Consider the following 23,893-nt stretch of genomic DNA (forward strand, 5'->3'; position numbering starts at 1 on the left):
TTGGGGCTGAGGGTGGATTGGTACCTTGTGGGATGCGGATGGCAATATTGGAGAGCGTGGGGACTCCATCAGATGTCCAGGTGAAGAATCCCCCTGTGATCTTCATCACCAGTGACCCCCAGCCCAGAAAGTGAAGATAACAAAGAATGATGGATGTGACTTGAGATCCCCCATCTTTTCCCTTCATCCTCCTCTGCTTTCTCACTTACTGATTCTGACGAATTATTCCCAGGGAATGGAAGGAGGGTAAGAGATCATCCTTCCCACATTCATCTTCCTAAAAAAAGTCAGTTGCCTCCCAGAGACTGAGTCCCTTCTCTGGGAGGAAGGTTAACTATACTAGAAGTAAAGCTCTCCTCCAGGGTTTCTGTTGGTTGTAAAAACAATCTTAAGATTTGCTTGTCCTGATATCTGAATAAACCAGAGACCCAGCAGATAGAAGGGTTGGCATTTGACTCCAGGTCCTCAGGGTTCCTAAAGTCTGTCACTAGGGCCACTAGGGTCACTAGGTGAGAATGAGACTTTTCATGGTGCCAGGGGTAGGGCCATGGAAGGGGTACAGACTCACCCGTACACAGCTGTTGTCTGGCTCTTCATTGGGCCCCAGTTTCTGCAGGTGCCCCATGAAGTTCCTACAGTCGTCCCTGGAAGGTCGCTTACGGTTCACAACCTTGAGTGGCTTGGCAGGGAGGGACAAGAAGGTGGAGAAAGTTGGGGGTGGGTGGGTTGGTGCTGTGTGTGGATGAGCTCCTTCCTCATCTCAAGAACAGAAGAGAAGAAACCTCAAAATGGCCAAGGGGTGGGGGCAGAGATGTACTGAGCATCTCTCCCTCTGTGTGGTCACCCAGAAGACACTCCTTATGGAGTGGGGGAGTCCAACACTCATTCTCTCTCTCATTACACAGGAGGGAAAAGAGAAGGAGAAAGGTCTGGGCTAGAGCTCCAAAGCCTATCTGTGAAAAGGGCAGGGGTAGAGGGACTCACCACTGCCTGGGATTTGCTGCTGTGACCTTTATAAGGGAGCTCAGGTTGGGAGTACTGATCCTTCCCAATCTCCTCACTGGACAAGAACTCACTCAACTTCTGGACACTGTGGAGAGAGCAGAGGTCTCTAATGTTCTGGGCATACATATGGACTGGGACCAAGGTGCGGGGGGGAGGTGTGGGGGAGGGTGGGATCCTCTCCTTCTGGGGTTGGGAGGAAGTGTTTTGACCCAACACTTCCTGCTCCTCAGAGGCTCAATACCAAGAGAAGAAAGTCAGGGCTGGACAGCTTCTCAGTACCCACAAGCAAGTGGATATGACTGCTCTTCCTTTAAGTCTGTGGGTATGTGAAATGGGTTGGGGAGGGGGAAGGGTGGGCAATGATTTTATGATCAAGGTCAATTAGTTATTGTTGGGATGAGCCTGAGGACTCAAGCAGTGTATTTTTTTTTCCTACCTATCCACTCTTCACCCTATGGAATTCTTTCCATCACAGTGTTTGAGGTGGTCTCAGTGATGCCTGGGAGTGGAGGAAGCCATCTAGTCACCTAGCCCCTTCTCCTAGGAAGTCAAAAAGCTCCTGTCCTGTCCTATCCTCTCTTGTCCTCTCCCCTCCCTTCTTCCCCTCCCTTCCCCTTCCCTCCTCTAATCTCCTCCCCTTTTCTCTCCTCTACTTTCCTCTCCTCTGTCTTCCCCTCCCCTCCCCTCCTTTTCTGTTCTCCCCTCTCCTGTCCTCTACTCTCCTGTCCTGTCCCATCCTCTCCTCTCTCCTCCTCTCCCTTCCCTTCTCTCCTCCCCTCTTCTCCTCCCCTCCCCTACCATCTCCTCTCCCCTACCATCTCCTTCTCACTTCCCTTCCTTCCCCTTCCCCTCCCTTCTCCTCTCCTCTCCTCCCCATCCCATCCCCCTTTCATCACTGGACCAGAGTTCACCTCCCAGGTCTACCTGTGTGACCCTCAGCAAGACGTTTAACCTCTAGAGACCTTAGTCCCCTCATCCATAAAATGAAGAAGATGGCCCAGATGACTGCTAAAGTCCCTTCCAACTTCTGGACCTACGACCTCAAGGTTTGCCTCTGGAAGGGAATCAGAAGACACCCAGGGCCCAGGTGTTTTCTTTGTCTACTTCAGAGTTGGAGATGGGCATGCATCAGCCCCTGCGGCCCTCTGACCCCTAATGAAAGAAGAGCTGTTAGGAGCTGGAGCAGGACCTCAGAGCGAAGTGGCAGCTGTGCCCTTGTGATTCCTGACAGTTGTCTCTAATCCCCACTCAGCATTGCATTTGTAAATCCCAGGAAGGCAAGCTGATAGGCCTGTGTGAATTCAAGCCTGACCTTCCCCAGATGCCTGTCCCCATGACCTAAAGGGAACTCATGAAGGTCACAATGCTTTCAAGAAGAGGGGGAAGGACTGCTCATCTTGGGGTGAAGGGAGAGAAGAAGCCCATCCCCTTTTTAAGTTTGTTTCTCCTCCAAATGAAAAGGTCTGTGACCTAACTGCCTGGTTACGCAGTCTGGTCTCCTGGACACCAAGTACACCCATGAGGGTTTGCACACAGAAACTCCTGATTTATAACCATCATCCCACAACTGCCTTGACAGGTTAGGAATCTATGCATTTGTGGTTTTTTCCCTCACATAACTTCAACCTGGTCATAGTCAATAATCTCTTAAATAGATTGCTGTAGGCACTTTTCTAATATTTTATTCAATATTTTACATCAATATTTATTAGATAGTCTTCTAGTTTTTTTCCCCTATAAAAAATAAATTGAATGAGCCCTAAATAATTCCCAAAGAAAAAAATGCCAAGTCTGAATGGACTTGTATTTTAATCCTATTAAATAGTGAAAGAACAATGAATTGCACCTGTGGTTTTCATATGCAACCCTTGGAGGGTATATGGAAAGCTGCCCATGTTGTGTCCTTATCTGTGTGACCACCTATGTGGAAGCCACACAGGACTGCCTCATCAGGGTGCCTGCCATGATGCCTGGTTGCCAGCTGCTCTGCTCTGACCCAGCTTATCACTTCCCCTTAGGTTGGAAGGACCAGGACTCATGAGATTGTCCAGTGAGCCTATTTCCTAGGCCAGAGCTGGACATACTTTCTTCCCTGTGGGATAATTGATAGTGGGATGGGCTCACTTAAAGAATATCCCCACCCCCTTGAGGTCCAAGGGTCTAGTTTAGATCTGTATACCCCTGGCTTGCTTTCGTTGTTCAGTTGTTTTAATCATGTCTGACTCCATTTGGGGTTTTCTTGGCAAAGATACTGGAGCAGTTTGCCATTTTCTTCTTCAGCTCATTTTACAGATGAGGAAACTGAGGCAAACAGGGTTAACTACCCAGGATCACATAGCCATTAAGTATCTGAGGTCAGATTTGAACTCAGAAAGATGAGTCTTCTTGACTCTAGGTTCAGCACTCTATCAACTGTACCACCTAGGTGCCCCCCTTCTGGCTTACATCAAAGTGTAAAGATCCCTGGAAGGGCTAAGTAATTAACTTGCTATCAGGCCATCACATTTGAATGACAACCAGATCTTTTCTTGGGAGGTGTTTGTTTATTTGTTTATTTCTTGTTCCAACATAGAAATCATTTCAGCAGAAAGAATAAGGGACTTGGACTCAAATGATCTGATGTTTATTACCTAACTGGCCTTGGACTATTCACTTAATTGCTCTGCCTCAGTTTCCCCTTCTGTAAAATGAGTTGGCCTATGTAGCCTGTGAGGTCCTTTCCAGTTCTAGATCTATGATGCTATGATTTTATTAGTGAGGAAGTAGCCTTTAGCAATACTGATTAGCAATTACCCCTAACTTACAAACTTAAGAGAGTTGCCTGAGGACGCTGACAGATTCTGTGTTATGTTCAAGGTCAGAGTCAGTGTGTGACAGAGACAGGATATGAAGTCATCTCTTCCTGACTCCCAGGCTGGTTCTCTAGTCACTGAGCTTCTCATTGGACATAGTAGGTGCTTAGTAAATGTTTGTTAGTAGATGGATAAGGAGAGGTGGGAGGAAAGAGTCCAGGACTCTCAGAGAGGGACGGATTCCTATGAGGAAGAGAAATACAATAAGGAAAGACACTCCTCTGTCCCAGGAAATCCCAGGGCTAGCTGGTCCAGGAAGGGGGGGCGTTAAGAAGCATTCCTTTAGCTAGGAAACTAAGAACATCCTGCTTCTGCCTCTTTTTCCTTCTTCATTCCTGGTACCATCTCCAGAACCTAGGATAAGGAGTAGCTAACCTTGCCTTCACTCCTGGGCCCTAGGAAGTCTAGGCTGAGTGGCTAATGTGCAGAGGCTGGGGATATAGCTGGTATAGATCAGAAAAAGAGAGGCTAGCTACTCTGAAGTGAAGCTGCATCCCCCATACAGGTGAGCCCAAGTGTGTCCACCCAGACCCCCAGGGCAGGTTCTAGAAAAGGAACAGCGCTTTCTTTCTCACTGGTGGGGAAAGGGGACCTGTGGAGGGTGGTAGGAGGGGTATTTTCTCTTACCTGACCAGAGCTTTGACCGTTGACCGGACCACGCTGGACAGCAAGAACAGAGGTGTGACCAGGATGTGGAACAGGGAGAGAGATGCAAAAGCCACCGATGGGGAGAAGTTGGCTTCTTTGAAGAAGCTGACATGGCTCACAAATGTCTGGGGGACAGAGAAATGACATCTGGGAAGTAGGGTCACGGCATGGACTGTAGAATTTGGGGGCCTGGACCCAAAGAGGAGAGGACTGGTGAGAAAGGGTGAGATCTGAGGAGGAGAAGGAGCTTTTAAAGCCTGAGGGAGAGACCTCATCATAGGATCATAGGATCACTCACCAACTTTATAGTTGGAAGAGACTTCAAGGGTCAGCTAGTCCAATAGTATTGAACTCAAATAGGAACAGGGGGCACTAAACCAAACATATGTCTCCCTGAAGACAGCATATTGATTTAGAAAACATTAACATTATCTGTATTCTTGTTGTTCAGTCACGTCCAACTCTTTGAGACCTCGTGGACCATATCATGCCAATATAGATCATGGGATTTTCTTGGCAAAGATACTGGAGTGGTTTGCCATTTCCTTCTCCAGAGATAAACAAGTGACTTCTCCAGGGTCGAACAGCTAGTCAGTATCTGAGGTCAGATTTGAGCTCAAGCCTACCTGACTGTAAGCCCAGGACTCTATCCACAGAGCCACCCAGCTGCCTCCTAATTTTTTGTTCTACTGTGCTTTTATTTACTTTGTTAAATGTTTCCCAATTACATTTTAAACTGGTTCCGACCTCTCTTGGGAGTGTTGTAGGACACTATGTTTGTTACTTCTAATCCATCTTCTCAATTTACAGATGAGGAAACTGAGGCCCAGAGCAGTGAAGAGACATGGCCAAAGTCACACAGTTTTAAGCCTCAGAGCTGAGATTTGACTTCAGGGACTCGGACTCTAGGGTCTGTGCTCTTTTGACTCCTCACTGTGTTCTCCAGGGCTTCGTAAACTTTGGATTGAGGTCCCATATGGGGTCATGAAAAATTTGGCAGCAGAAAAGATTTTTGAATCTGTAGCAACCAAACATTAATTAAAAATGAAACGTGCAATGAATCTGAGATGTTTCTGGCAGCACTTGCTTATGTTGCATTGTGCAACTTCACTGAACACAAAGTTCTGTGGTTCTGGGCACAAAGAATGTGCACTTTGCATTGAGCATACCCTCAGACCACACAATGCTAACTAATATTGCCAAAAAGCAAAAAGGGCCGATGAGTAGGAAAAATTTAAGAAATCCTATCTAGACCAAGGTCTCTTAATCTGGGATCAATGAACCCTACACACAGATTTCAGAGGGGTGTGTGAACTTGGATGGGGAAAAAAATTACATCTTTATTTTAACTGGTTTCCTTTGTAATTCTATGTATTTTATTTTATGTATTTAAAAACACTCTTCTGAGAAGGGGTCTATTGGCTTCACTAGACTTTCAATGGGGTCTGTGACACCAAAAAAGGTTAAAACTCCTGGTCTAGACCATGAATACAGAACCTTTAGGGTTAGGGTGTTGATTAGTGTGGCTGATCTGCTTTTTTTTCCTTATTCATTATTATAAACTATGAGTCTTAGGGTAGAGGAGAGCATATATATATATATATATACACACACATATATACACGTATATACATATGTATATATATACTCATGTGTGCATGTATATATGTATATATGTGTATACACACACACACACACACACACACACACATATATATATACATAAAAACTTGGAAATAAAGGTGATTTCAGAACAAAAACATCAAGAAAAAGATGACCCCAGGGAGTATAAGAGTTAATGCTCTGTACCTCTCTCTTTCCTTCCCTCCCCCTTTTCTTGCTTCTCTCTTGTTCAGGGAAATAGCATCAGGAGGAAGCTGGTGAATTAGATAACCGCTGCTCTGTTCCTTTAGGCAGTAACTTATGTGCTCTGGGTGGTCAGATGGGAAATGGGAACACGGTGATTATGAAACAGCTTCCTTTCTCCTCCAGTCCTTCGGTGCCTCGCCAGGTCTAAGGGCATCTATTACCAGGACAAATTGCATTCAGCCTGTGCAGTGCCCACACAAAGCAGATCTTGGAAAGTGAATTCCCAGGCTTGATTGATAGGGAGTGAACTTGAGGACTGTGCTCTTTGAAAACCATAGCTGGTTTTGAGCTGCTGAGGCCTGGGCTACAAGTTCAGGGCAGGTAAAGATGGGGGTTCTTTTGAGGGAGTGGCTCTAGGTGTGCTTTCAATGTCTGACTCTCCTCTTTGTGCCTTAAATCCTCTCTATATACTCAGCAATCCAGTGACACTGGTGTCCTGACTGTTCTTTGAACAAGATGCTCCATCTACCACCATGTCTCTGCATTTTCACTGATTGTCCTCCACACCTGGAAGGTTTTCCTTCCTCATCTCCTTCTCCCAACTCCCCTCAAGACTCAGCTTAAACCGTGCATTCTGCCAGAAGCCTTTCTTGATTCCCCCTAATATGAGTATCTTTCCTCTGAGATTCTTTCCATTTTTTCCTGTCTCTATCTTGTTTGTACATAGTTTTGCCTGTTGTCTCCCCCATCAGACTGTAAAGTCCTTGAGGGTAGGGAAAGTTTTTTTTTGTTTGTATCCCCAGTACTCAATACACACAGCTCTTAACACATACTTAATGTACTCCTGATGACTTGTCTTGCTTCTTTTTCCCAGCCCAATCCTTTCAGCAGATGGATGGGTAGTTACATGAGATGAGAAAATAAAGGAAGCTTTCATCGTGACCCCCATTTGTGTCAAGGTAATTTTCAGAACCAACCCTCTCCCCTCCCAAGCCAGCTAACATGACCAAAGGGGAAACTCCAAACAACAGGTCCCCTTTCAACTCCCCTTCTCTGCCCCCTTTCCTCTTCCCTCCTTCCAAATCCTATAACTTCTTCTTTAAGAAGAAAGAAACACATACTTACAATCAGAACAGCTGCGATAGGGATTGCCGTGTTCATAAAAACTGTGGACAAAGCAAATACAGTTATTTAGAATAGCTGAATATTTCTACTAAAATCATGATTTTTTTTTAGAAAAATCATGTTTTTAGAGGGCTTTAAAGTTTTATAGTGTTTTCTTCACAACAACCTTGTGAATGTAAGGATAATTATCATCATTTTACAGATGGCAAAACTGAGGTACTAGGAGAGTGACTGAACCATAATCGCATTGCTAGTAAGTACCTGAAATAGGATTTGAACCTAGGACTTTCTGACTTCAACACTTTGCTACTAACACTACTTGGAGAACAGATAGTGAAACATAATTTCCATTTCTCTGTAGAGAGACGTAGTACTAAGGGAACAGAATGTCGCATATTTTGTCAAATAGTTACTCTATTAATTACTTTGATTTAACTGTTTTTTGTTGTTACAAGGGAGGACTTAATTCCTAGCAGTGGAGAATCTATTCAGAAATGACTGTGATGTAAAACCAAAATGTCTATTTAATAAAACATTAAAAACTCCATTAGGACAACAATAATTACCAACATTCATGTATTACTTTAAGGTTTGCAAAGCACTTTAAATATATTACATCATTTTTATCCTCACAACAACCCAGTGGGAGAGGATCTATTACTTTTTACATTTTACAGAAAGGGAAACTGAGTCTGAGAGAGGCCAAATGACTTGTCCAGGATCATACAGCTTTTAAGCATCTGAGGGAGAATATGAGCATCTGTCTTCCTGAATCGAAGTTCAGTGCTCTTTATCCAGAATGCCATTTATACTAAGATTTCATCTATGACAGGGGTTCTTACTAGGGATCTATGAACTTGTTTTTAAAAATATTTTGATAACTGTATTTCAATATAATTGCTTTTCTTTGTAATTATATTTATTTTATTTTATGTACTTAAAAACATTACTCCAAGAAGGGGTCTGGGGCTTCACCAAAGAGGACCATAACACAAAAAATGTTAAGAATCCCTAATCTATGTGGGGGGGGGGGCATGCTCCCTTAATGAATGCAGATCAAAATATCTCTAAGATTTCATGGTCTTACAATTGAGTTTCAATGGCCACAAAATTCATTGCCATGAGACCAACTTGGCAATAAGCATCTCCAAACGTGGCTAAGTTTCCTTGGACAATAAACATACAGGTTACCACTGGGCCCTACTCAAAGCCTTTCCAGTTGGGAAGGACTTGTTAGAACCAGTGCTCCACTGATGAAGGCTTCATGGACCAAGCCATAAGAAGAGACACTGGAGCAAGACTGAAGTGATAATAATGACAATAACAATAGTAATTATGATAACAATTACATTTATAAAGGGGGTTAAGGTTTACAAAGCACTTTCCTTACAATAATCCTTAGGAAAAATGAGGGATAGAAAATGTAGGAGAGTGGCAGTGATTAGTATTTGGTAGACAAGCCTGGATTCTAGCTCTTACTTACAAGATGACATTTCTATTCTGGGTCTGCCATGTTTTTGCTTCATTAGTTGGGTTACCATATCATCCGGAAGAGGATAATCTAAGTGAGCCAAAAAAAGACGGAGGAGGATGGGAGGATATGTGTGTGTGTGTGTGTGTGTGTGTGTGTGTGTGTGTGTGTGTGTGTTTATGGGGGTAGTAGAGAAAGACTCCGTGTTCAGGCATTATCTGGTTCCCTAGGACATTTTCCTTCTTCTTCTAGTAATTAGCGAGACTTCACTATGATTTCAGAGGACCAATGATGAAAGATATTGTCTACTAGCTATGAGGCAGCTAGGTAGTGCAATGGTGAGAGTGCTGGGCACTTGGGTTCAAGTCTGACCTCAAACTCTGGTTGTGTGAATCTAGGCAAGTCATTTAACTTCTATTTGCCTCTGTTTCCTCAACTGTAAAATGGGGATAATAACAGGACCTACCTTTAATAGTTGTTGTGAGATCAAATGAAATAATATTTGCAAATCATATAGCATGGTGTTTGGCACATAGTAGGTGCCACATAAATGCACATTCCCTCATTCTCCCTTCCTGACAGAGAAGATGGACGACATATGCAGCATGAGATACAGTTTTGGACATGGTCAATGTGGGAATTTGTTTTGACTTTGTTTATTTTTACAGGTATTCTTTCTTTTCTTTTCTTCCTTCTTTCCTTCCCTTCTTTTTTTTCTTTCTTTCTTTAGGGTGGGGTGGTCAGAAGGAGAAAAATGCTTGGTAATGCAAATTAAAATGCATCCTATTCAAACAAATAGGCTTTAAATGAAAAGGGGGGGGAACAAGGAGAGACAGAGACAGAGAGAGACAGACACAGAGACACAGAGACATAGAAACAGAGACACAGAGACATAGCAACAGAGATACAGAGACAGAGAAGCTTACATGTTGGGAATGAGAGATGACAGATAACTATGCACCAAGTGCTCTAGGAAATTTTTAGGAGGGAAAGAATACTCCTAAGCTGGGAAATGGGATGAATGAATGTTGACTCTCTTGTTGGATGTAGGGGGTGACTGCTGTCCATAGACTTCCCCCAAATCCCTTCAGTTCTAGTCCTTGATGCTAGGATGTTGGTATGCCTGGTATGGCCAAAAAGTTGAGCTCGATTTCTCAGGTGCTCATTTCGAGGGACGGCTGGCCTGGCAAGCTGACCAGCATGATCAATAATGACATCTAGGAGCTTTTTCCCTCCATTTTGCCTTATCTCCTTCCTGACCTTGACTCTCCTAATTCAGCATCCAGCATCCTCCTTCTAGTTGCTGGATGTGAGGCTTTGTAATAAGCCCAATTACAGAAACTGTATCGTCCCCTCTCAAATAACCACTTCTTTCTTCAATGAGGAAAGATGCTCAAGGCTAGGGCCAGGAATGCACATTTGGACACCCTCCAATGAATTTTTAAGTCTGATACAATGATGCAGTAGGACTTTTCTCCAGCATCCTGGAAAGAAAGGATAGGATGGCCAGCACCAGTTTGGAGGAGGCTTGGCTGACCAATCTCAGGAAGCTACTAGTCAAACAGGGAAGACAGTAAAGTATGATGGAAAGATGATTGGCTTGGGAGTGAGGGAAGCTCGGTTCAAATCCCACCTCTGATTCTTAATTATTTTGAACAAATCATTTAACCACCCTGAAACTCAGTTTCCTCATCTGGAAAATGAGGGGAAGGGTTGGACTATGTGGCCCTTGAGGTCCTTTCTAATTCCTGATCTCTGATCCTCTGACATGTTGCCTACCCTTAATAAGTCTCAATCTAATGTAGCCCCTGCCTTGGGAGAGTCATTAGGATGGGGGCACAGTTGGCCCCTAGAGTTGGGAGACTTCCAGTCTGAGGGGGAACCTCAAGACTTTTTCCAAGATATCATATTCCACTGTGTTTACCACAGCATCTTGTACACAATAGGTGCTTAATAAATGTTTGTTGAAAGTAGGACGTCTCTTGATACTATGTCAGTCAAAGATCAGTTGAAGGAACTTGAGATGCTTTACCTACAGAGGAAAAGACTTGTGGGGGAACGTGAAAACTCACCCCAGGCATCTGAAGAGCCAGAATTGAGAGGAGACATTAACCTCATTCTTTGTACTTTCCTAGAGCATATCTAGCATCACAGTTATCAGCCAGAGCCATCTAAGTCCAACTACTTCATTTGACAGAAGAGGAAACTGAGGTTCTGGGAGCTTGTGACTTGTCCATAGTCACACAGGTAGGAAATGTCAAAGTTGGGATTTGGGACTCAGGTCCTCTGAAACAGAGTCAGGATTCTTAAAAACAGATATGGCAGACAGTTTTTCCTTTGCATCTTATTTTCATTGACCTTTGGTTTCCTGTTTTTACTTTATACATTTGTTTTATGTTATGTAATGAAAATACTTGTTTTATTCCATAAATTTAAAAAGACATCATATTAAAAGGGGTCTATTGGCTTCACCAGATTGCCAAAGGAGTCCATGACACAAAATAGTTTGTTCTAGTCCAACCCCTTCATTTTACCAAAGGGGAAATTGAGGCTCAGAGACAGGAAGTGAGTGGCCCAGTAACAGGGTGCTAGCAGAGGTGAGACAAACCCAAATGCCCCAACTTCAAGGTGAGAGTTTTCTTTAGCAACCCAAGCTATTAACACTGGACCCTCTTCTCCTTTCTTCCTGTTTGACTGACATTGCTGGGATTAGGTAACACCTGTAGTCATCTGAAAGCTGCTGCATTAATGTAGGCACGTATGGGGTTCCAGAGGCAATAAATGTTTTATCCAGCAGCCCAAATATGCCTTCTGCTTAATGCTGGCTCCCCTGCAGAGGGGAGGCAAAGACAGGATATTGGAGGTGTACCAGCCTGGGCCTAATTGGAATTTACACTTGCACCAGGAAGGCTGCATTTTGCATGGAGCTGGAGCTGACAGATTGACCTGGTGCAGCATTCCAGATCTCATTTTCTATGCAAATCCACAAAGCAGAACAGAACAGACATGACCACTGAATCTGGCACTGGCTTCAGGGGAGCCTCAGGGACTTCTCAGGTTACTTACTGAATGAATTCATGGCTACATCAATGACCCTCACCAGCTCATCCTCCTCCTGGCCCACTGCCCTTTTCGAATTCTGGTCTGGGACAGGGAGCCAGTGACAGGACACCCAATCTACCCATTGTGACCCTGCAGCAGACTGGCACAATGAAGGAGGATATCAAAAATTGGAAACTGGAGCTAAGCTGGAGCACTGAGGTTATTCTGTCATCCCTCCCTTGGGGTAGATATGCTAGGACACCAGCTGCCAAAGGCAGGGATGATGAACTGGAAAGGTTCAGTTTCAGTCATGAAGAAAAGAATACCTGATTGAATGGCGGTCACCTTCCCACGCTTCCTTATTTCACAGGGTAGGATCAGCTCCATTCTTCAAAGGTATACTGAGCTAGGATCCCATGACCCTCTGACACTCATTCACCTTCATGTTGTGAACAGGGAAAGCCCCTCCCCTTGGATGACTGATCTTTAGGACTCTAAGATCAGATAGAGTACTAGACCTGGAGTCAGGAAGACCTGAGTTCAAAACCAGCCTTAGACGCTTGCTAGCTATGTGATTATGGGTAAGTCACATAACTACTACTTGCCTCAGTTTCCTCACCTGTAAAATGGGGATTATAATGGCACATACCTCCCAGCGTTGTTGGGAAGACAAAATGAGATATTTGCAAAGTATTTTGCAACCCTAAAGTGCTACATAAAGGCTAGTTATTATTAAGAGGAGGTTTGGAATAGCTTCTGTGGGGAGTGACACAGGGAATCAATTAGGGAGGAATAAAAGGGTTGCCTTGCTTTACTGAGGGTCCTGCTGAAGTAAAGAACATCAATTTATAGTGTACTCAGTAAGCACAGCTGAGATTTCTTCTAGTTCCATTTAGCAGGAGAAAAGGAAATGGTGAGAGAAATCTCTGTCTTATCTCTTTTATTACGCCATGAGCTCCTCAAAGACAGAGAGGGTGATTTTTATTCACTTGGATATTTTCTACAATGGCAAGCGCTTGGGTGGGACACGTAATAAGTAGTACTTGGTGAAGATCCGCTGAATTGAATTGAACATGGGAAAGAGCTGAAGTCCAAAGCATGACTTTGGAGTTGGAAGACCTGGGTTAAAATCTCCCCTGATGTTTTCTATCTTTGAGACATCTAACCTTCATGGCCCTCAGTTTCCTCATGAGAGGGTTGGACCAGATGGCCTCTGAGATCCCTTTCATCCCTAGATGATGATCCTATGAGGTTAAGGAAGCCAGATCTCAGATCACACAAGAGAGCAAATGTTTTATACAAAAATATTGGCATATTCAGATGCTGAATCAGGGCTAGAAACATCTCAGTGCATCATGGGTATATCTTCACACTGTAGCCTCAGAGACAGAGGCAGACTGTTCAGGATGCTGATTAGGGAGCTTTCAAGCGGGAACTGGGACAAACTGACTTCTAATGGTGAGGGAAAAGTGTCTAATGGGAAGGGTGAGGTGTCTGCAGCTACCCTTATCTAAACCTTATTCATTCTTCAAAGACCAACTAAGTTCTTACCTTCTGTAGGAACTGTTTTCTGGTTACCCTGCCTCATAGACTCCTATCCCCTACCAGGAAATGAAGCTTGGATTCAGTCAAAGAGCTACACTTGAGGACTTAGAGGGTCACATATGATTCCCCATTCCTGAAGCTTCTATGGTTTTCATAGTCTGGACTGAATATAATTAATCTATGTGCGTTAATCTTGTCTCCCCAGGAAACTGCAGGGTTCTTAAGGGAAGGGATCATGTCTCATGGTTCTCCTAATTCCCCTGTAGCTCTTTGTATAGGGCTGGATACACTGTGGATCCCATTGATTGACTGATTAATTGACTGAAGATTCCACTGTTTCCTACCACCTGGCACTACTTCCTCTGGGTATTAATACCTAATAAGTCTATCCCTGAATCTGCCTGTTTCCTCTTTGGCATCCAAGACAGGGTTCAGCTGCCCCACACAGTCTGGGGTGCATATTGACTGGCAACCAATGGAGTGCCCAGGTAGGTCCCATGAGGAAATGTTTCTCCAAGGCTCCTGGCTCCAGGACCCTCCAGCTGACCCTAGGGGGAGGGGGCAAAGAATGCCCCATTAAACTCCAACCTAATGAATGGTGTCTGGACACCTGGCTACATGAGGTGTGGGAGTATCCAAAGAGAGAAGTAGACATTAGAGGTAGACACCAGCAGCCAGAAGGCATCTCTCTCCCTCCCTATTCCCTCCCACTACCTTTTCAATGTGGCGAAACAGAAGCACGTGTGTCAGAGCAAATATACTGAACAAATAACATTTTATTTTTAAAGCTTTCCTTCCTTCTCTTCCCTCCATCTCTCACATCACTAGATTGATCTGTTGGGCCTCATTAGCTGCCTGAGAAACCAAGGCAGGTTCCCTTTCCAGGGTTCAGAGATCCAAGTGATGTCCCTTCTACCGCCCCTCCCCAGACCTACCTGAACCCTCCCCCACTCCTCTATAACCAGAGTTCTGGTTATTCCCATCTCACTGAGTGAAAGACTCTGTTCCCTAAGCCCCCACTAAAACCTAAATTTTCCCACTCCCCAGGTCTTCTCGGAGCCCGCCCCCACCAAGCCCTAGTGACTGGTCTTCTGACTCCCTTCTCCTCACCATGTCTCTGAGGGATTGAGTCAGAACAGCCATCTAACTTTCTGGGATCTCCCTCCTCCCAAATGGGTTTCATGGGATTTTGAATTAGAAGAGATATTTTGATTTCAGCTGGTTCAACCTCCTTGTTTTACATATGAGGAACTTGGGGTCCTGAGAGGTCATAAGTGATTTGCCCAAGGCCACCTAGGTCATTTGAACACAAGTGCAATGTACTCCCCTCTATGCCAATCTGTCCTACTCTATGCCATAGACCTAGACCTGGGATCCCATCAGGGGAGGAAATTCCCCAAATCTATACTCTCCCTAACAATAAAGATCAGCTGCTGTTCTGCAACTTAGGTCCTAGGGTCATAAATCTGGGGTCAGCAGAGACCTCCAAGTCCCTTCATTTTACAGATGAGGCCCAAGGTCATACAGCTAGTAATGATCAAAGGCAGGATTTCAATCCAGGTGTTCTGACTCCAGACCCAGTACTCTTTTTACTGTGCCATTAGACTATCAGCTTCTTGAGGACAGGGACTTTTATTTTACTCATTCATTTATTCATTATTTAGCTTTTTTTTTTTTTGGTCTCCCTAGTGCTGCCTGGCACATAAAAGGCACTTAATGTATGCTAGTTGGCTGGCTGACCAAGCTGTCTCCCTAAGGTACATCTTTATACTTGTTTCCAAGCCTGGCCCAAGAGCTCAGCTCCCCTTCTTACCCTCACAAGGAGTCTACTTTTCATTGCCCAAACAAACATTTATTAAGCACCTACTAGGTGCTTCACAGTGATTATTCTCCATTTCAGAGTGATCTAGGAAGTGATTTTACCCAGGAGGGCGAGGGCGGCAACTCCTCTCAGGTTGACTGGAATGGGGTAGTGATGATGGTGAGGAGAGAGTGAAATTCTTTTCCATTTCTTAAGTCTCAGTTTCCCCATTGGAAGAAGTAGGGACAATGATGGATATATAGGAATATAGTGTGTGATATATGCCAGGAATCAGGGCAATGTAGACAGCACAGAGAGCTAAATCTGGAGCCAAGAAGGCTTGTGTTCAAATCCTTCCTCAGACATATTAGCTGTGTGACCGTGGACAAGTAATTTAACGTCTGCCTGCCTCAGTTGTCTCAGCTGTAAAATGGAAATCATAATAGCACTTACTTCTCAGGGTAGCTGTGAGGATCCAATGGGATATCTGTAAAGTGCTATATAAATGCTAGCTATAATTATCAGTGCTATGTCCTTAGCAGAGATGATTTTCAGGAATGGGTTGGACTTGTTGACTGGTGAGTTCCTAACTCTGAAATTCTGTGATTCTTTCACTTACTAGAGATGGAGGTGTAGATGGCGAAGGCCTTGAGGCTGGTCATCTCCTTCCTACGAGTCATCTCCACTTGAGCACGGAAGATATTTTCCCAGGCGTAGAGTTTGAGAAGTTTGATCCCCCGGAGCATTTCATTTGTCTTTTTCAGCCTCTCATTGGAATATTCCTGCCAGATTTATATGGAGTTAGGTGGGAGCTAACTCTATGACCATGTCATCTCCACCTTCCCTGCTCCTGCCACTCATTAAATTTCAGTGGCTCCCCCCTGGGATCAGATAAAATAAAAACTCCTGTTTGGCCTTTGAAGCCCTTCCCATCTTTCTGATCTCTCTAGTTTCTGAATGAATATACATTCATTCTCTTTTCAGTTCATATCACCCTTGACTCAGTACAATCTTTATTTGTTTACATGTTTGACCTCCTTTACTAGAGATCAACCATCAAGCATTTATTAAGTACTTATAATGTGCCAGCCACTGGGGCTACAAATTCAAACAGCAAACAGTCTCTGCCCTCAAGAAACTTGCATCCTATTGAAGACTGTGAGGTCCACGAGGGCAGGGATGCTGTGTTCATTGATCCTTATGTATCTCCCTCAGCATCTAGGACAGGGCTTTGTATGTGGAAAGCATCCAGTAAATGTCTATTTAATTAAAATTTTGTTGAATTAAACTCTGGCCTCTGTGCCTTTGCTCATCCTTGTCCTTCCTACTCCAGAATACACTTCTTCTCTTGTTTTTGACTATCCAAATCCTGTCTTTCAAAATCCAGATCAGGCTCCATCTCTTCCATGAGGCCTCTACCTTCTACTCTGGCTTTCACTGATCCTGCTGGCTCTTCCTATGGAGTAAGTTTGGCAGATCTTTGGAAAGAACACTGATTGTAGAGTTGGAAGTCCTTGATCTGACACTTGCTAGCTGCATAGCCTCAGGAGAATTACTTAACCCTTTGAAGCCTCAGTTCCATCATCTGTAAAATGGGACAACAATGAGGCATATGTTTGGGAATATACCTCATATGGTCATTGTGAAACCTTTGGAAACCTTCAAGTGAACTGTACATGTGAAGTCATAAAAATGTGAGGTTTTAACATTGACTTTCTTTCTGTTTTATACTGTTAAGTGCTTTGTGTGTATTTGTGTGTATTTCCCCAACTAGACCATCAGCCCCTTGAGAGTAGAGACTTTGTCTTCCATTTCTCTATATCCCCTCGGGTAAACCTAACTGGTTTACTAATTAGAACTTGGAACCTCTGTGAGATGACAAAGAAGAGAAGTCGTCAAGACTACAGTGGCAAGAGAGTTCCCTGAAGAATTTGGGGGAATCATTTTGACTGTTTTCTCGGGGAGAGCTACGTGTTGTAGAGGCAGCTTGGTGGTGCAGTGGATAGAGGGCTGGGCTTGGAATCAGGAAGATCTGAGTTCACATCCAGGCTCAGACACTTGTTAGCTGTGCCACCCTAGGCAAGTCACTTAAACTCTCTCAGCCTCAGTTCCTCCATATGTAACATTACCTACTTCATAAGGTTGTCATGAGGGCATACAATTTTATACACACATATATGTATATATACACATAATGTATGCTTTATAAACTTGAAAGACTACATAAATATGGTGTTTAGTCATTTTAGCCATGTGTGACTCTTCGTAACCCTATCTAGGTTATTCTTAGCAAGGAATAGTTTGCCATTTCTTCTTCAGCTCATTTTACAAATGAGAAACTGAGGCAAACAGGGTTAAGTGATTTGCCCAAGCACAGCTAGTAAGTGTCTACATAAATGTTAGATATTGTTAATTCAGAGGGGATGAGCTATAATGCAACCCCACGATTTCCCTTCATGTTCCTCTAACCTTTTGGTGAAACAAAGGGTTTTCCCTGGGATATAGCAGCTTGTGGACAGGCTGAGTCAGAAAGAGGACATCCAGAGGGCATCTTAGCCTTGTATCTATTCTCTACTATATGATTCAACCAAGATTCAGCTAGAGAAGAGGAGGAAGAGTTAGCAAAGAAAGAGCATCAGCAGCTGTTGGGGAGAGAGAGAGAGGACTCAGGCAGCAGAAGGCTGGGTGAAGGGAGACAAAGGCATGCCTTGAAGGTACTTACCAATGTGCTCCTCTGGGCTTGGGAGAGCTTGGTAGCCACAAAGTACTGGATAGGAGCCAAGACAATGATGACTACTGCTCCAATTAAGGCACTGACACCAAGGAGGTAGTAGAGAAGAATCACCCCCACAATGATCTAGGAAGATCAAGGAGAGACACATTCAGTTAATTGGATCCTGGATGTGAAGCCAGAAGGGACCACTGAAGCTATTTAGTCCAACACTCATTTTATAGATGAATAAACTGAAGGCCAGTGTAGTTCAGTTATTTGCCCAAGTCAATACAACAGGAAGTATTAGAGGTGGAATTCGAACCCGGGGACTTTGACTCTAGAGTTAGTACTTGCACCCCAAAGCTTCAACCAATGTTGACTGCGAGCTTGCTCTTGTGCAACTGCTATAGGCACTGGGGACACAAAGACAAACAAAAAAATGATCCCTTCCCTCAGAGAGCTTCCATTCTGATGGAGATATATTTAAACAGATGAATATAATACAATTTGGGGAAGGAAATAGCATTGACAACTAAGGAGATCAGGAAAGCTATTTTGTAAGAGGCTGACTTGAGCCTCAAAGAAAAGAAAGTTCAGAATCCTCCAGGGATCTGTCAACCAACTCCCTAAGGCTTCATCTGCAGTCTTCTCATGTTCCATAAAAATCGAAGGGTATGGTGACTTCTCTGCTCCTTGAACCTTCGGAATTATTCCCTTCTCAGTTTGACCCTTTAAATGATAGGATGTTTCAGAGCCAAGAATCAAACATGACCGCCTCTGGCCCCGGTGGAAGACTGATAAAATTTGTGGACTGGAAACTCTTTACATTTTTCTAAAAGGTTGGCCTTACTGTTAATTCCAATCAGTTCTATTGACACTTGGGTAAGCTGAGGGACAGGATTATACAATTTAGTAAGGGAAAGCACAGACAAAACAAGACCCCTCACTCCCATTCCTATCACCTTGGTTACCACATGGTAGGGTTAAGTTTTGAGGCATTGCCAGCTAGTCCCTTGTTGACTGCTGGGGGGAGGTGACGGCACAGCACTCCAAGTCAATGAAACTTCAGCCTTTAAGGCCTTCAGCCTGTTCAGTTCACTAGGTCATTTTACTTTCAGGGTCTGTGTAATGTCCAGGGTGGGTGCAGGAATGGTTCAAGCACCCCGCCCATATTTATTCACAGAATCAGTTCAATATTCTGAATTGTTACTGTTCATTTTTCTTTTCCTGCGGGTTTAGTGTTTTTATAAGCCTGGTGAATCACTTCAGAAAAGAGAATTGTCCTATTCTCAGACCTTAGGAAAATGATTACTTGCTCATGAATATTTATGAAAAATGCAAATGGTTCCCACCAATGCCCAAAGCTTTTAGCTCAGAGAGAGGCCTACAGAGCCTTTGTGTTGGAAATCCAGGCCCTTTTGCCATGTGTCTTGTTTTAGAAGATACCATTAGAAGACCTAATGGCTACTTATAGAGAAAAGGAAGCTGAGGTCCACTCTCAGTAACCTCAAATTATTGTAATTCTAAGTGACTTGTTTCCTTGGGGAGCTTAGCAGAGGTTTCTTCCATTCTCACTAATCACAAAACTGTCTCTGGCTTTACAAATAACCTTTTGAACAATTACTTTATCACATGGTTAATGAATTAAGGTTGGGAGAGTTCATTAAAAGGGAAGGTAACCCTGCCTACCCTGCTAATCCCTCATCACCTCCTCCAGAAGACCCCCATTGGCCTCTGTTCCCTCGTCTGCTTCACTGGTTCTGTCCACAGTGAGAAGCCATTATGTGACCAGCAGACCAGACATCAGAAATTAGCAGGGATATTAGCAGGAATACCAGCCATATGCCCATATCCCTGACTGATCATTAACAGCAGGACATCTGCTCTATGGCCTGTCTCTTCTACCAAGCTGAGCATTTGGCTGACATACTCTCACTTATCCTTGCTGTGATGACACAGACATCTATATCCCCCAGATCCCACAGCTAAGAGATGATCACATAACCTCCATTCTTAGTCTTCTGGTTAATGCCCACTCCTCCAATGTTTTGCTTCTGCTTCTCAAAATGTCTTCCTCCAAGGGTCCAGATGGCCCACACCAAAGACAATATTTAGTCACTGAGTGTGAATACCAGAAGTATGGGGTTAACACTTGCAGGGAATGGGGGCAAAGGACAGTGGTAGGAACAGTTCTTTCCATTTCATCCTTTATTCTTGCAACACTTGTCTACAAAGTTGTATTCAACTTATTATCTAGTTCATATCTCCTCATCTTGTCCACAAGAATGCCATGAGATGAGAAGACAGAGTGAAGCACATGAATGCAGTGGGATATATCATGCTATAGCAATGAATATGAAGAATTCAGAAGAGCATGGGAAGACTTATACGAACAGATGCAGAGTAAAATAAGCAGAATCAGGAAAACAGTAAACACAGTAACTACAACTATGTAAATATGAATAACAACAAAAATGGAAGTGAATGCTGTACAATTATAATGACTAAGCTTAATTCCAAAGAAAAGATGAGAAAATGCAGAGCTTGGGGTTGACGGACTGTTAGTGTGAAAATGCTACAGGTGAGACTTTTTGAAATATTGGTTAGTTTTGCTGAATTAGTTTTTCCTCTTTAATTCTTCATTATAAAGGATGGTTTTCTGGAAAGAAAAGGGGGAAAGGTCCTTTTTAAACCTGGGGCAGTTTTCCTAAAGGACATCTTAGTGACTTTGGTCTTAAGTTTGGGGAAGGAGATACTAGCCTCTCTTCATGACCTCTCTCCAACCCTTTCCCTAAAGTGTCTGCCCCTAAGCAGATACACAGTATCTGCTCAGAGATCTTTCAGTCAGGAGTGTCATCCCCCTGTACATGCACAGGACCAGGGTAAGTACCTCTTAATACTATGAGACATTCTATCAAACTTTTTGCTAAAATGAAAGTAAGCTCCGTCTACAGCAATTCCCTGATTTACCAGTCTAATAACTCTGTCAAAAAGAGAAGTCAGGTTAGACTGGCATAAACTATTCTTGACAAAGCCATGCAGTTGATTTAGCAAGTCACTTTGTTGGCTCAGGAGTCTTTTCTAACTATCAGCTGCATTTTCCAGACTGCCATGTCTGTGAAATAAGAATAGGAGGCACTGAATCATGGAACATCTGGCAATGAAACATAGGAAAGATATTAACTCACAGAAAAGATTCGGGCAGTGGTGGAAAGAGTATTGGGCTTAGAATCAGGAGATTTGGATTGGAATTCTGTGCAATCTTAGATAAGTCACTTCACCCAAATGGGCTTCATTTCCTTTTTTGGTAAAATGAGTGTATTGGACTAACTGATCTCTAAGGGTCCTTTTAACCCGAAGCATTGTGATTCTATCTGTGATAGTGGTGACTACAGCCTGCAGAAATTGAGGGACACAAAAGTCTGAGGCAGAGTCCAAATATAAAACCCTGGAATGTAAGGGAGAAGACTCGTGTGACTCCCAGAGGGGGATGACCTTTCATCTCTTACCTGTGCAGGCATAGCCCAGAGGTTTGGGCACAAGAAGAAGAACCACATGAGCTGGTTGGTGTCAATGGCGACCAGGTTACAGATTTGTCCGGCTGTCATTTCTCCCATGGACAGGTTAGATGTGGAAAGATGTATGATTTTGTTATAAATCTTGGTCTAGGAACAAAAACAAGTGCTTCAGTCACATAGGGGAATGATACTTTCCTTCCTTCGTATCATGACTCATTCAGTTCCTGTATCTTCAAAGTAGAGTTCTGCTTATTGGACAAAACAATTAAAGATGGCAGAGCCAGAGAAACGGGTAGGGATGACAGTGTTGTGTGGAAAGAGAAATGGGCTTTGACTAAGGAGCCTTTGAATCCTAGCATCTCCTCTTATTATGGACTGTGTGACCCTAGTAAAGTCAGTCAGTAGATAATTAAGTACCTGTAATGTGCCAGGCATTGTACTAAGTGCTGTGAATATCAAGAAAGGGAAAAGACAGTTCCGGCCCTCAAGGAGTTTACAATCTAGTGGAGAAGATAAGGTGCAAACAGCTATGTACAAATAAGCTACATACAGGTTAAACAGGATATAACCAACAGAAGGAAGGCATTGGAATGAAGAGAAATCGGGAAAGACTTCCTGTAGAAGATGAGAATTTATCTGGAACATGAAAAAAGTCAAGGAAGCTGCGGGTGGAGATGAAGAGCGAGGACACTCCAAGCATGGAGGAGAACTTGGGAAAATGTCGAGAGTTGGGAGATGGGGTTTAACTTAACCTTCATAGCAGAACTCTTTTAAAGATTAGTTTTTAAATTTTTATTGATATTTTTTGATCTCTTGATCTTACAACACTTCATTTCTGAATATATTCATCCCTCTTCCCCTACCTAATGAAAAATTTAAGAGAGAAAAAGGAGGAAAAAAACAAGCAATTTAGCAAAGCTAAATAGTGCATCAATTGACTTTGACAGTAAGTGTAATTGTTCCATACTCACACTTTGTCACTTTGGCAAAGAAACGAGTGAGGCACATTTCCTCATCTCTTCTTTGTGGACAGACTTGGTCATTATCATTATTCACTGTTCAGTGTTAAGTTCATTGTTCTTGCCATTTATTTTTATATTGTTTTCATAATTCTTCTTATTCCTTTCTGTATCAATTCATCTTTGCATTCTCTGAATTGTTCATATTGGTCATTCCTTATGGTGGTCATGAATTCCTTTATGTGCATAAATTAGTTTCCACAATTTGTTCAGTCATCCTTCAATTAATGGGCACCTTTGTTCCCAGTGGATAGTAATACTTTTGTGGTAGCAAAAAACAGGGGACAAAGTGGGTCCCCACAGTGGATATAGAACTGGGTTTGGAGTCAGGAAGACTTCAGTTCAAATCTAGCCTCAGAAAATTACTAACTGCATGGTTTTGGGCAAATCACTTAGCCTCTGTCTTCCTCAGTTTCCTCACGAGATAATGTATGTAGGATGCTTAGTAAACCTTAAAGTATATATAAATGCTAATTATCCTCCTCTTCCTCATTATTATTCCATGAGGAATGAAGAATAGGAAGGAATTGACAGAAACATGGGAAAACCTGTTTTCCCATGCAGAGTGAAGAAAGCAAAACTAGACTAATATACATAAGTATGATTATAATAATGTGGATGAAAGCAAACCAAAAAGGCTGTTGAACTCAGCTTAAGTGCAATGAACAAGCTTGGTTGTAGAAAATAGTTAGAAAGGTAGAACACTATGGGCAGGACATGTGTACATTGTGAGTCAAGAGCATGTTGTTGGTTGGTTTTTCCTTAACTGTTTTTTTTATAAGGGAGAGATCAGTGAGGTGAAAGATCTGTGAGGAAATAATTGATACTTATATTTAATGGTCATATTTATAAAATATCATAAACAATGCTAATTATACATTTAATTATTATAACCATTACAAATAATTTATAATATTTAATTATTTTTTTGTTAAAACAAGTAAACCCAAAAGACATTTTAAAAGTCTCTGGGCCTTAGTTTTCTCATCTGCTAAATGGGGATAATACTTGTACTATTTACCTCATGGGTTTGCTGGTTAAGTATTAAAAAATAGAGAAATGTGAGTCATGATGATTATAATAACATAGGTATCTAATTCAGGTTTTTTTTTTAAACGTAAGTCAAATCACACCCCTTGGAATATTACGGCTACATAGTGAGAAAGCTTGCCATCAAACAGTTTAGGACTACAAGGCAGGTTTTTATTTCTGCTAGCAACAGGTTTTAGTCTTTGGTGCCAACAGCTTACAGCATGGAGTTGACTTTAAAAGCGAAGCCTCAGCAGTGACCTAAGCCCTTTCCAGAACTCAGGAGGGGATCTAATTGCTTCCATGAGCTCAGAAG

General features: G+C 43.0%; 1 protein-coding gene across 8 annotated transcripts in view; it reads right to left on the bottom strand.

The window, feature by feature from the left end:
• The window catches only part of ABCC8 (ATP binding cassette subfamily C member 8), a 123,371-nt gene that overhangs the window by 48,245 nt on the left and 51,233 nt on the right, over positions 1-23,893 (bottom strand). For 7 of the 8 annotated variants that reach the window (XR_011969365.1, XM_072619621.1, XM_072619620.1 and 4 more), the window contains 8 exons: positions 21,521-21,676; positions 18,021-18,155; positions 15,918-16,080; positions 7,440-7,480; positions 4,485-4,630; positions 985-1,090; positions 569-679; positions 25-100 (listed from right to left, as the gene is read on the bottom strand). Coding sequence is in view for 7 of the 8 variants with exons in the window: in XM_072619621.1 (XP_072475722.1) it covers positions 25-100; positions 569-679; positions 985-1,090; positions 4,485-4,630; positions 7,440-7,480; positions 15,918-16,080; positions 18,021-18,155; positions 21,521-21,676 (934 nt within the window). In the remaining variant the exon portion in view is untranslated. The remainder of the gene's footprint in view (positions 1-24; positions 101-568; positions 680-984; positions 1,091-4,484; positions 4,631-7,439; positions 7,481-15,917; positions 16,081-18,020; positions 18,156-21,520; positions 21,677-23,893) is intronic. The other variant, XM_072619619.1, reaches the window with a different exon arrangement.

Source organism: Notamacropus eugenii, chromosome 6 (assembly GCF_028372415.1).
Source record: "Notamacropus eugenii isolate mMacEug1 chromosome 6, mMacEug1.pri_v2, whole genome shotgun sequence".
Lineage (NCBI taxonomy): Eukaryota > Metazoa > Chordata > Mammalia > Diprotodontia > Macropodidae > Notamacropus > Notamacropus eugenii.